Source organism: Nicrophorus vespilloides, unplaced genomic scaffold, assembly GCF_001412225.1.
Source record: "Nicrophorus vespilloides isolate i.1.1-1 unplaced genomic scaffold, Nicve_v1.0, whole genome shotgun sequence".
Taxonomy (NCBI): Eukaryota; Metazoa; Arthropoda; class Insecta; order Coleoptera; family Silphidae; genus Nicrophorus; species Nicrophorus vespilloides.
Genome location: NW_017100110.1, coordinates 441,556 through 454,774, shown reverse-complemented (window position 1 = coordinate 454,774; position 13,219 = coordinate 441,556). Strand labels below are relative to the sequence as shown.

At 31.9% G+C, this 13,219-nt stretch overlaps 1 protein-coding gene across 1 annotated transcript; it reads right to left on the bottom strand.

Moving 5' to 3' along the window:
• Nucleotides 1-8,563: 8,563 nt before the first annotated feature.
• On the bottom strand, nucleotides 8,564-12,884 carry LOC108568410 (kynurenine formamidase-like). The gene is made up of 5 exons (XM_017929479.1): nucleotides 12,679-12,884; nucleotides 10,961-11,082; nucleotides 10,083-10,274; nucleotides 9,858-10,028; nucleotides 8,564-8,890 (listed from the first exon to the last, which is right to left on the bottom strand). Exons 1-5 carry the CDS (start codon nucleotides 12,855-12,857, stop codon nucleotides 8,661-8,663), a joined length of 894 nt encoding a protein of 297 aa, XP_017784968.1. The 5' UTR covers nucleotides 12,858-12,884; the 3' UTR covers nucleotides 8,564-8,660.
• Nucleotides 12,885-13,219: the final 335 nt, after the last annotated feature.

Here is a 13,219-nt window from a genome sequence, read left to right as displayed (position 1 = left end):
TTTTAATTTATGTTAAAATTTATTTATTTGTTTTGAGAATTGTTATTATTATTTAGTAGTTATTATTATCATTTATTTATACAATTAATTCTTTTTTTTTTTATTGATGTCTGGCCAATAAATTATTATTTCACTTATTGTGACTTGGCACTTTCGTGCCAGTTGCTCTTCTTTGCCGGGGCCCTACCTGTGCCCTAGGGCGTTCATTGGCCGATGGATAAGACCTTGCGTAGGATGTGGGCCGTTCCTACTTATTATTATTTTTAACATTTATTAGAACTATATATAGTTCTTCATACGTAATTTTTATATATATATTTAGTAAAGTTATGGTATATAAATGTTTTTCAGATAAATACCTTGTATTTGGTGAATCCTACAATGAATTGATTACGATTATTTAAGCTCCTGTTTAAAATCTATTGATGAGGTCGATGCAGTGAAATTGATTACTTCTGTATCAAGCAGCTCGTTCAAGTAAGTCGATAGAACCGGAAGATTATTTCAGTTGATGGTGGGCAATATAAATGCGGCGTTGATTAATACAGAGTTAAATCATGGGGAATCAAGTGATTGATTTGGGATTTCGTTTGTTGTCGCGACTTGGGAGTTTCGGAGGCTCTTCGGGATCGTTTAATAATTCATGGCCCAAAATGAGTGTATTATTCGGGAAGGGTCGACAATCGTAAATCCAGGTATCTTCCCATATAGATAGAGGGCGTGCGAGTGGGGTGAGGTTGATGTGGTGGCGGGAGAGAGCGAGGGAGCGAAAAGTAGAAGCGTCGGAGGATATATCTTATCTGGAGATAAGTCGTCCTCCCCGTGAACAATAAATATCGCGCGAAGAAGGGAAGATGAAATAGGGGGGCCCCAATTATATCCGTTTAAAAATTCGGTTCGCGTATTTGTTGAGGATTATCGTTTCATGTGTGTCGTGGAGGCGGCGGCGTCTGAGAACTCTCATCATCTTGGGTGGAAAGCGGGATGTTGATGCATTCACGTACTACGTTATTATTAGAGTTATAACTCATGTGAAGAGGGAGGAACTTTTGTACAACGCTTTTCTCTGCGCTAGAATCGCGTGGCACTACAACTCCCACCGTCGGTACGAGTCGCATTTCCTCGACACAAGCGACAGCCCAAAGAAACAAAAACCCACTTCTTCTTCTATTCACCGTTTAAATGTTCCACAAGAGAAATTATCTGATTCTAGCAAACATCTGTTACACAGCAGAAAGCTGCCTGGTCTTGCCAGTTTAGCAAATTAACGCATCGCGGCACGCGACTAGCTTGCTAAAAAGCTGTGCGACACGAAACGAATCTAATAGGTTTTGTGGAACGATATGCTGGTAACATATTATATCTTATACTTAATTACAATTTAACACTGTAGTTATTGCAGAAAGATTTATCTCTTCATAGTTATCTTCATTTGGTATTAAATTTGTTTGAATCGATATTTTTAAATATTTTTACATATTGAGCAACTTCTTTAAATTGTATAAACATAATTTGAATACTAATCACATATATTAATTTCAAGTACAATGAGTTCTCATTTAGCGCTAAAGGCCTTCCAAGAAAACACGCGCTAAACAAAACAGCATTAAACGAAGCCATATTTACATATAAGAATAACAATTATAGATTTGATTCAGTGTCACAAAGACGCATATTAATTTTATTAAACAATATATTAAAAAATCAATTCACATTGTTAAACATATTCTAATGGGTAAAATAACCAATGTCAATAGCCGTTAGGCCAGATGTATTTATTTAATTACAGGTATCTCCTAATGTACGAACTCCCAGATTTACGAACAAAATTCTAAAAGCATAATAAAAAATATAATATTTTTCGTAGATGTACTATCTGTTTTTTTGCATTTGTTTCTTCTGTCATTTTTTATTAAATAATTACTTTGTTCATTTCAATTTATTTTTTCATATTTATGAAGTTGGGCCTACGTGCTAGTGGGCACAGGTTCAAATCTTGGTCAATCCAGGCCCTTTGTGAGCCCTCTCGGTGCTTGCAGCAATAGGGCCATCGTTCATCATAGATGGACAGTGAAATGAATGAAGTTCAGCATATAGACCTTCAGCCAAGTCAATGGACAATGACAGTGTTAATGATAGCAGCAGATTCACAGCGAAAGGAATCGCAGAGCATCAATATACTACCGAAGTTAACCTACAAGACGACATCCAACCTACAAATTAAAAAAAAATATCATCATAATGATAACTATTACCTACCTATTATCAACCATGATCTTTAATTTAGTCATTGTTCATATTGATGAACAGATTGTGAATAAAATTACACGACATAAAAAAAATATTTATGAAGTCTGTAATACGGAATTTAAACCATGATAAAGTGTGGTAAAATAAGTATATTTTTAAATTTTAAAAATTCCCCAACTTACGAACAACCCCTAGAATTTTTGTTTAATTTTATATCGCGAATAAATTAATCTTATTGTAATAAGTTAAGTATGAAATAATAACTATTTACAGAGTTATTCCATGAACTTGTTTTATGAAAATAGGACGGTACGTAAATGTTTTCTGACGTTGAATATTTGGAAATTACATACATCGTAATTTTGCTCTTCGCATTTATACAATTTAAAGTTACAAAGCACTGTAGGTCAGCTTGCCCTGTGTATATAACATTTCAACTAGTAGTTACATTTTAAGGATATAAGTTCAGAGGAATATTATTTCATGTATGGAATACATATTAGGATGATTTTAATACTACAATTGAATTACTTATTACATGAATAAATTCTTATATGACTATCAAATATGAAATAACATTATATCTAGACAGAAATCGCAAAAATTGCCAATAAAAATAAATAAATCACGTTTTCTATTTTTCTGTATTGTATTGGGATGTTACATAAGTCCTTTCGTTTTTTAAAACTAGCATTCAAAAGATATACATTATTATTAAATATAATTTCCATTATTTTGTATCACTGTGGCTCAACAATTAGGCAAATTCATAATGCTCTCTTTATCGTCTGCAGCGCTCCCATCTGCAAGCTCAAACTCACAGATTCTGAACCGGGGATACCACGATCAGTAGCTGCAGATGCCACCTAGACAAAACTTTTTGTCCGCTTGAATTGGGTATTTCCTTTTCAAAATACAGCATGAAACTAGGTACAAAAAATAAGTAAACATTACATTAAAATGTAACTATCCAATTGTTACGTTTTTAAAATTTCAACAAATTAAAATTCTCCATAATAAGATACATATAATATACAATTGTAAATTAAAACATGTCTGCATTAAAACGTTCATTGTTGGAAAGAAATGAATCTTTGCATAAAAAATGACTTTTTGTAAACCATGAAAAAATGAAATATTTTTAAAAAGCGCACCAAGCCAAGGAATGGCCCTTTGGGATTGAAAGGTATGGCGTTAAAGAGTCTTAAAGATAAAAAAAGAAAAGAAATACTTCGCGTCGTATTTATTTTTTAATGAAGCTCCTGCACTGCCCAAAAGGTGGATGCCGAAAGTTTTCGACGCGAAAAGATAATAAATCTCAATTAGGATGTGGAAAAGGCGGCGGTTGGTTTCGGTTTGTAGTAGCAGTGGTGGCGGCGGCGGCTTTGTCGACGTGTATAATGGACCCTGCGTACAATATAATTCATTTAATTATCAATATTTTATGAATGTCTATATGTGTGTGTATGTGTGCGAGCTCGTATTTCGTACGAACATTTTAAATCTGCCGCCCTCGCCACCCTACGCGCTTTTGTTCTACCCATAATGTATTGCTCCAATGCCCGGCTAATTGATGTTGCATTTCGCATAAATATTAATATCATAGGAAAATGAATAAAAGGGGGAAAACCCCATTTCAAATAAAATATCAGTCTTCCTAAAGGTATATATCATATATCATGAAAATTTCTCATCAGTTTGAAATCGGACAAATTGTACACTGAGACTTACAACGTTTTATAATAACTAATACTTTACTATCAGGCGCATGATATATTATTATTTGTTTAATTTCGAGAAGATTTACTTTTATTTGGCTTAATTTATAATTTCATCTTTTTTATATTTACATATATGTACGTCTAACTTTTTTTACAGAATGCATTTTTTTATACGATTTATTGTGACAATTTATGTTTTTTGTGTCGGAAAGACTTAGGTCGATAGCCCATTGATTTCATTGTAACTAATAAATATAATTATTATACTTTACTAAATATGTAAATATTCACTTTTTATTTGTTACTGTCTAATTTAAGTATATATATTATTAATCTGATAATAATCATAATTTATTGGCCAGAATATATGCAAAATCAAAATAAATAAAACATGAAATTCATCATAACTTGTATACAAAATAATATACATGTATTCAAATTAAAAACACCCGGAAAAGAAATAAAAATTAACAAAATCAAAATTATTTGCCCAAAATAAATAAATATAAAAGAAACTATTGTACATTTTATGTCCGCATGGTATATGTTTTTTTTTGTTAATTCTGTCTGTCCTAAACCTATTATAAATTAATGGTCTGAGCAGTCTAATCGGATTTTCGGGTTTTTGGACCACAAATCGGCTAGATGCGTAGTAGGCTCTTCGGTACTACAGAGAACGTGTTTGCGTATTTGTTAGTAAATAATCTTGTAGTTTTTTTTTGTAGATTTCGGTTAACTTGCTGGTGGCTTAAAAATATTTGAATCACTCGTTTGATTAACAAATTTGTGGATTTTTTTGGTATCCGGCTATAACGATCTTCCACTTCTCCTGCACCTAGAGCGAAACGCAATCTTGGAAAAACTGGATGAGTTCTTAGAGCCATCCACCCTCCAACCACTCCAAAATATGCACCGTAATTAAACACTGCATACATACAACATTTATGAAATTACTAATAACCTATCCATAGTTGACAATTTACTCTTTTTACTCCGATATAACGTAAATATTTAAATAAACATTTAAATTTTAGAAATATACATACACACCAGTGACGGGCGATGACTTTTCAACCAAGGAATGATGTACAAAAATATCACCAAGAAAAATATAGCGATTCAACATAATTTTACTTATTCTCTAATTTGTTATGCTCAAAATGTTCTCGCTTTTTTATTTCAATAAAATGTTGCGATTTGCAGTAACTTTATGTTTTTTAGATCATAATATCTGAATTTACTCCAGACATTTTGTTCTTGAGAAAACAAAATGCATGAGAATAATAAACACATCCACAATCCAACTTTTTCGTAAATTTCTCATAAATCATACTTTTAACACGGATGTGGTGATTGTGGTGAAACAGTACACTAAAAATAGAGTTAAACTAAATCAGACATCTATCAAAATGCGCTTGACATTGAAATTATTTGAAAATTGTAGAACATTTTGGTATTTGTTTTAATTTCAATTAAAACAATATTTTTTCAAGTAATCTTTCTTAAATTTTGTTTTTGTGTGGGTTCAAATTTTTCTATAAATAAATACTAATAAAACTTTCTGTTGTACAAATTGTTTTCATAATGGCTATACTTACAGATTTTATTGTTTTTTATCAATTCTCATTTAGTCAAATTTACATCAAAGAATACTGCTGTTTTTCCACATTTTTTATTGTTTAATTAAGTTACAATAGTTAAAGTAAATCATTCATATTATATAATACACATGTATAATATTTGCTTTATTTCCTGTTGTAATAGAGAATACATACATTTGATTTATATAATTTAGTAATTTGCATTTGTATTCGAGCTTTGTTATTTGTAATGCAGCACTTTAATTGCAATATCAAAATACGTAATTGAGCATCAACTGAATACATGTAGTTACCATCTATGCAACACATGTATATTTATGTTATATTTTATTAATAATACATGAATATATAGAAATACATAAATAATATTCAGGAAATATTAATTAGTAATTTTGCCATGGCTGTTGATAAAATGTAATTAATGGTATTGCGTTTATAAAGTGAGCTTCGTGCTCGTAACTGACTAATAACGGCTTAATAACTAATCAGCGGCACCAACTAAATTTTCGTTTATTGTACCATATAGCAGGCATTTGTTTCGTATGCTTTACAAATAATTATTTTTCATTTAAAAACTATTATATTTTTATAAATAAATAATATAACCATGTGTTCCCGGCGCTTCCACCAATTAGAGCATCAATTTATAAATTTATGTGACTACTTTTATATCATAAAGTCTACAGACAGTATTACTTTTTTATTTATTATAAATTATATCTAGTTATATTTATTGGACCCAATTTGGTTCAGAATATTATCGACATAATCTTAATTAATATTATTTTTAACAATCAAACTAAATATTTCTTTTATTATCGAGAAATTTATTTCGATTACTTTTTTCTCATGTGCCAATACTTTAAGTGTTCCACTTATTCAGAATCTTTATTTAAAGTGTTAAATGTAATTTTATTATCACTTAAATTTTCAATATTTTAATAGAAATATATTATAGCTTTATAATTAATTATTTTTTCTTCATTTCTTCATTTTGTTATTTTTTGTCATATAAATAACAGTCAGACTAAATTAGGTCAAGATTGTAAAAAGTTTTAACGCTTCGAAAAGAGTCGTAAAGAACAGTTAACACAACAATGTAAAAGCATCATATTTTTTTATCCGTTTTCTTTTACTTTATTCCTTTATTTTTGTTTTCAATCAGCAAAATATGTTTAGTATTAAACAATCAATTGTTATATAATAAATTTCGTATATTTATTTAACTTCATAATGATGAACCCACTATTCAAAACTTTATTTTTATCTCACTGTCTTTTAATAACTGATGGAGGATATTCAATAGTTTCAACAACATTTCAGGAATTATCGTTTTGGATAGAGGACTCTTCTTTGTCATTCTAAAACCCGTCTGAAACGATAAATTCCTTAGGTAATAATTTTAGATATATTTACTTATTTTGTGATAAATTTAATAAAGGTGCAAAGTTAAATATTATCGATATTTGAGATTATTGTACGTTTACCTAAAATGAATGTTTAGCTCAATTTTATTAATAACCTTTAAAATAGATTATTATTTTTTTTATTAATATTCTAATAATCAATCGACTACAATTCCTTCGAATTTTGAAATTTGATATTTATTTTTATATAATTTTCAATCTATATTCTGTAATTCTGAGTTTATAGTCCAGACCTGTCAACTGGTAAACGACTATTGAGAAGTTTTACCATGTACACATGTACTTTAATATAAAATATTAAATTCATTTTAATATAACTAAATAAAAATATTTTTATTGTAATCCAAATTTAGTTAAAGTGAGATTTAACCTTGTTAAACGATTCTTTTGAATATATATACTTTTCACGTCGAAGTTTATATGAGCATTTTTTACGTTACATTGTTTTTTAATTATTTATAGCTCTGTCGTTTTTTCAATGCGCTGCAATTAAGTGTTTCGTATTTGCCAAAGGTTCGCGTTGCAATTTACGAGCGCATCATCCACTTTTCCGGACATTTGCAGATCATTGTTGCAAAATAAATAGAATGGAAGTTCGAGCCGGAAAAAAGGGATGATGATGATAGCATAGCACACACACATATATAAAAAAGACAATCGCGTGTGTTTGTGGGGACGGAGAAGGGAATCGTTTGGCGAGTTGCCTATCGAGTCATAAAGAGTTATGGATGATGCGGAGAAAGAACGGAAGTGGGAGATAAGCAATATCCGGTTTTGCAGGGCGCAGGGCTGCCGATCCGGCGATGCTGGAAGGAAGGAAGGAAGTCAACGATCGGCTGGCTGTATGCATGTGTAGATCAGATATCAGACGCAAATATCCTTCCGATAACACAATATGTTTTTAGTCGGATGAGCAAATGTTAAAATTTATTACGCGACGTTCCCTTCTTTGTTGTTCCTGCAGAAGAAACAACATGCGTCTTCGTCTTCTCTCCTTTCATCATCTCTTCTCTCTCTCTATATATATATATGTATTTATTTTTTGTTGCCGCTGCTACTGGAAGCCCCTTTGGGTGTGCTTTATTTATGAATTAATAAGGGAGAGAGAAAAGGGTCGAGACAACAAGGGCCTTAGCACACAACACACTCCGCTGTAACCGTTGGCAACGTTTATTAACGTCGCATTGTCTTTGTCTCATTACACGTCCATCCGTTTGCTTATTAAAGCCCAAGCCCCTTCTCACTCCCACGACATCATAAAAAATTCAATATCTACCATTGGCACCATCCACCTATTCCATATCTTTCCGTTCCTACTCTCCCATATCTATCGCTCGATCCGATATCGAGGGTTTGCGCTCCAGTTGTTTAAACTCCTAGTTAAATTTCTTGGGACTAGAAAAACACTTAATTCGTTAAGTGCACGCGAATAGAACAAACCGAGAGTCTTAACGTCTCCAGCAATAAAATCTGCGCTAGCTGGTTCCTTTTTTTGCGTTCCTCGACTTACTCCCTTCTTCTCTTAGAACGAATGGTACAAAAATAGCATATAAAAAAAGGAGGAGAGGTGATTTATTGGCCATTTACACACAAAACTTTAGAGACGTCGGAACGGTTGGTATAAAGTAAAGTTCGGAACGGTAATTGGGAAACGATCCTCCTCAATAAATCGAAAATCCGTGCACGGCGTACATGACTGTGACCAGCAATGACAGTAGGACCAACCAAGTGTGGGCATACCATGGAGTACAATCACTGACGACGACGTCCTTGAGAGCTTCAGGTGTTGGTAGACCGACGTTCTCGCTGTTTGGAACCGCGAATATCCTGAGAGGTGCTCCGGTGCCGTCTCTCAGATTTATCGGCATTACGACTAAATTAAATCCTTTCTCTGGAAAATAGGAGAAATTATTAAAACATTTATTATTTAAAAATTATGTTTGTTACGGATACATGGAGCATTATTCATATTTAAAAACTAGATTTGTTTAGATATCAAATATAAAATAATAAAGTTTTAAACAAAAATAAAATAAATATGCAAAACAAACACTACTTGATTTTGTTTACTTACTTTTTCTTTATTTTTTTTCTATTTTTTAATTTAAAAACGTTACATGTTAGTGCGGTTAATAACCATGTGTAACAGTTAATTATTTTTTATTTATTATGATTACATATAAATTTCATATTTTAATCATATGTATTGCAACCGGAAAATGTCTATTGATAGTACTAATTCAAACAGCTACATCTATAAATAAATAAAAGGAAAACTTCACATAATAATTGTCATCTTCAAATCTAAAAAAATATAAATAAAAACGACGAAAACAAAAAAAAATAATTAGAGCTACAACTTTATTATTATTGTATGAAAAGGTTATATTTTGTTTATTATTGATGCAATAAAGATTATTAAATTAGTGTGTGTTTGCCTTTTTTATGAATTTTTAAATAACTGATTTTTACAACATTATAAATCAAAAAATATTGTTATTGCAAAGATCTAATATTGCAATAAGTTAAAATATGGTTTATTTGTAAGTTAAGGAGAAACCTTGAACCCAAACTGGAATATTGACTACAAAGTCAGGCGGTATAGTGTTGTTCGTATAGGACAGGGTTTCCCAAACATTTCCTGCAACTGAACACTTTGTAAAACCTGAAATTTTCACGGAACATCATGTTTGTCTTATAGTGTAGGTAAGAACACATAATCAATAAAATTTAAAGAAAAATGAGAACTAACAGTAATTATTTATTTAGAAATTATTTTATTCCTAGTTTTCACGGAACACCTATTAGCTTTCGCGGATCATTGTTTGGGAAACCCTGGTCTATGATATAAAGTTTACCTGGCATCCATAGAGGAATCTTTAAGTTTTCCATGTTGTAAATGTTTGCCTGTAGCAGGATTCTGTGCGCTTTAAAATCCGTACTTGTTCCAGGATCGATGCTTGCGGTATCCACTCCGATACCCGTGATGTGCCTATCAACCAACATCTGGGCGGCACTGGCAGACACCCCTGAACAAAAGAGCAATCAGAATATTTCCAGATGGTTAAACTTAAGTGACATACCGGGAAAATGAAGGGTTCCGTTCACCAGTCCCATATATGATTCGTGTTCGTAATGTCTTGCGCCCCAGCCGAAATTGATGAGAACAATACTACCCTTAGGTATCTTTCCGTTCCTTCTCTCCCAGTTGTCGATATGACCGGGTTGCAGGGTTGTCCCAGCACCTGATGACTCTTGTAAGTTGACGCAAATACCTGCGAACAAGGGCGGCGCATGACCATAAATCGCTTCGAAGCCTCTACACCGAAGGTCCACCCTTGGAAAAGGGCACGAAACGGCGAGAGACTAAGGGACTCGAATTATTGCCGGTCTTCTTCCCATTCCACATCCATTCGGCGCAAGAGGGATCCTTGGCGCGCCACCTCCAAATTACCATTCGCCCTCACTCGATTTGCATACGCACAATGAAATTATGTAATCATTACGCGGACACAAAAGCCTTAATCAAATTTTCCATTATTTCTTCTCCTCTCGTTTCAATTTATTTATACTTCGCTAATTATTAAGTGGCGACGGCGGTAGGAATCGTAATAAATAGGAGAGTGGAGTCTCACGGTTTAGCCCTTCCTCTATTGATACACCCACCACAGGAATGTTCACCTTTCGGTGGCTCCCTTTTAGAAGCTGGTCCCGAGCACAATGTAATTATTATCATTACACAATCTGAGGCTTAATCATAATTCAGCTTTGTCTCGACGCCCCGACAACCCCCAATAATGCAGACACACATATACAAGCGCGCGCGAAACGCTAGTATAGAAAGCGGGGGGAGAGCTTTAATCAAATTTACATGGAAATCTCTGCCCGCTCTTTCATCCCTCATCCTCTTCTTCCCTCCTCTCTAGATATATATTCGTATCTGTTGGACTCATCCACTCACCTTTTCCAATTAGTTTTTCGAGGGGAATGTCGCCTACCTTCCATCCGAACTTATTGAAATGATACGGCGCGTCCAGATGCGTGCCCAGGTGCTCACCCGAGCAGTAATCGTTACTGGCATACCTTAAAAAATAAGCACAATTTATATTTCGGTAAAAGAAGAGAAAGAAACGTTTACGAGTCTAATAACATGGCACAACAAAAAAAGAAATGAAGGCAATTTTAAAAGCGTATTTGCCACGCAGGAATATAAATAATGAAGCTGTGCTTTGCAAAGCTAAAACGCTTCTTAAGAAATTAAATTTTGAAAACTCAGCGATTTATATTAAGAACCAATGTAAGCATATTTCATTTTCCATAACTATTTATTTCATATTGGACTTCAAATAATGTTTTATATTGTAAGTTTTTAAAATTTAATTATATACATATGCATAACAATGCAATTACCTTCATATAAAGAGTAAGTAGTTAATTAATTTAAATTAAATACAAAAATATGATTAAAAATGAACTTATAGATAAAAGTTAATAATTTATTGGTTACCTTTTATTTAAATAATTAGTTAAAGGAAAGGTCTAGGTATAATAAATTATTAAAAACGACTTATAAGTCATTTTCGTACAAATTTAATATCACAAATTGGGAGAAATATTGTGGCTCTTAAAAAAAACTTTTTAAATAGCTCACAAGACATAAGCAATCAGAATCTGAAATATTAAATAAAAGTAGAGATAACCTACAACATTCAAATAAAATGAAACAAAATCCTGTATTTTGATCGGTCCAAAAATGTTTTTTTGTGTCTAAATTTGTGTAAAATTGATTTTTAACAAAATAAATTTTAAATTCTGCAGGTAGAAAAACCTAAATGTAGCTTAACAAAGATTTGTAAATAATTAAAATAATACCAAACATTTTGAAGCATGGTAATAATAAGCATAATTTATTGCTGAGATAACAATTTATATTATATTATTATAATTATTTAAATTATTTTTTAAAGTAAAAAAACAAACAAAATGATCATGAATTAAAAAAAACTATGAACAACAACAACAAGAAACAACTCAATATTAATAAATTGCAAAATATAAATCATAAAAAACTAATAATAAACAAAATTTATTGTATAACAACATACAAATGGTTATTGAGATAAAAATATTTTGTAAATATAGTGTTAATGTAAAGTACACTAGATTTATTAAACGTAAATTTCATACTTATCGAATTTAAGAAATATGTTTAATTTCTAGAATATATTGGGTGACAACTAAGTGATTGCGTAATTTTTGCCAAGCTGTATGATTATGCATGTACGATACTTTGAGTTTCTCAGCAATCTCACGAGTTGTGCTATTTGAATCAACTTCAACTGGATCACCAGAACGAAATATGGCAACTAAATAAAACAATGAAATATGTCTGAAATACGCGTCTTGTTCCTCCATATATAAATTGGGATAAAAACATTTTGTATGTATGTAGGAGCATGTATATAATAAATTATGTTTATTATTATTTTTTTATTTGAATTCATTTAACTTAATTTATATCAACTCAACTGTTAAAGATATTATTTAAAAACTAAAATAGAATGTAACATTTAGTTTCTAAGATTTAATATTAAAATAAGATACAATTAATAAAAATAAAATTTTATGTAAAATCGATAACTGCAAATCTAAAATATCAGACTTAAGTTTAGTATTTACCATTTTCCATCGGGTTTCTCCTCAGCGATTTTATTTGTATACACGAATGCCTTATTGTTAGGCCAATGCACTGTATCCTCGTGGATACTCCAGCCCAGATCGGTGATCTTGTCAAGACGACCTGGCACCAGCGCCTCCGCCGCCGCCAACACCAAAGTTACCGCCATCAAAGACCACATCCTTACGATCCCAACAGTTTTCACGATACTAACGAACACCACTGTTTACTGATATATAATCACAGAAAAAAAAACATTAATTTATATTTGATAATACATTTTGACAGATAACGTAAATTTGACCCCTACGGCGACCCCGATCCGAATTTAACGGTAATCTATCGCCGCTTTAATTACGCTGCGGTCGTTTCTCGTGCTTGTTTTTATCCGGTGCATTTGCAAGTGGAAAGTTCGATTTTAATGAGAAGCCATTAAATGATTTTGCGTTAATCTCCCAATTAAGGGATCGTGTTAATTAATTTGCTCGCGTTTCCATTAATTTTGTAATACTAAGCCGCAGACGTTTAAAATTATTTATAATT

Coding starts and splice junctions, on each gene's coding strand:
- LOC108568410 (XM_017929479.1), bottom strand. CDS start 12,857: ATGTGGTCTTTGATGGCGGTAACTTTGGTGTTGGCGGCGGCGGAGGCG. Junction 11,083..12,678: donor GAGAAACCCGATGGAAAATG/GTAAATACTAAA, acceptor TTATTTTTTAAG/GTATGCCAGTAACGATTACT. Junction 8,891..9,857: donor GATTCCTCTATGGATGCCAG/GTAAACTTTATA, acceptor CCTATTTTCCAG/AGAAAGGATTTAATTTAGTC.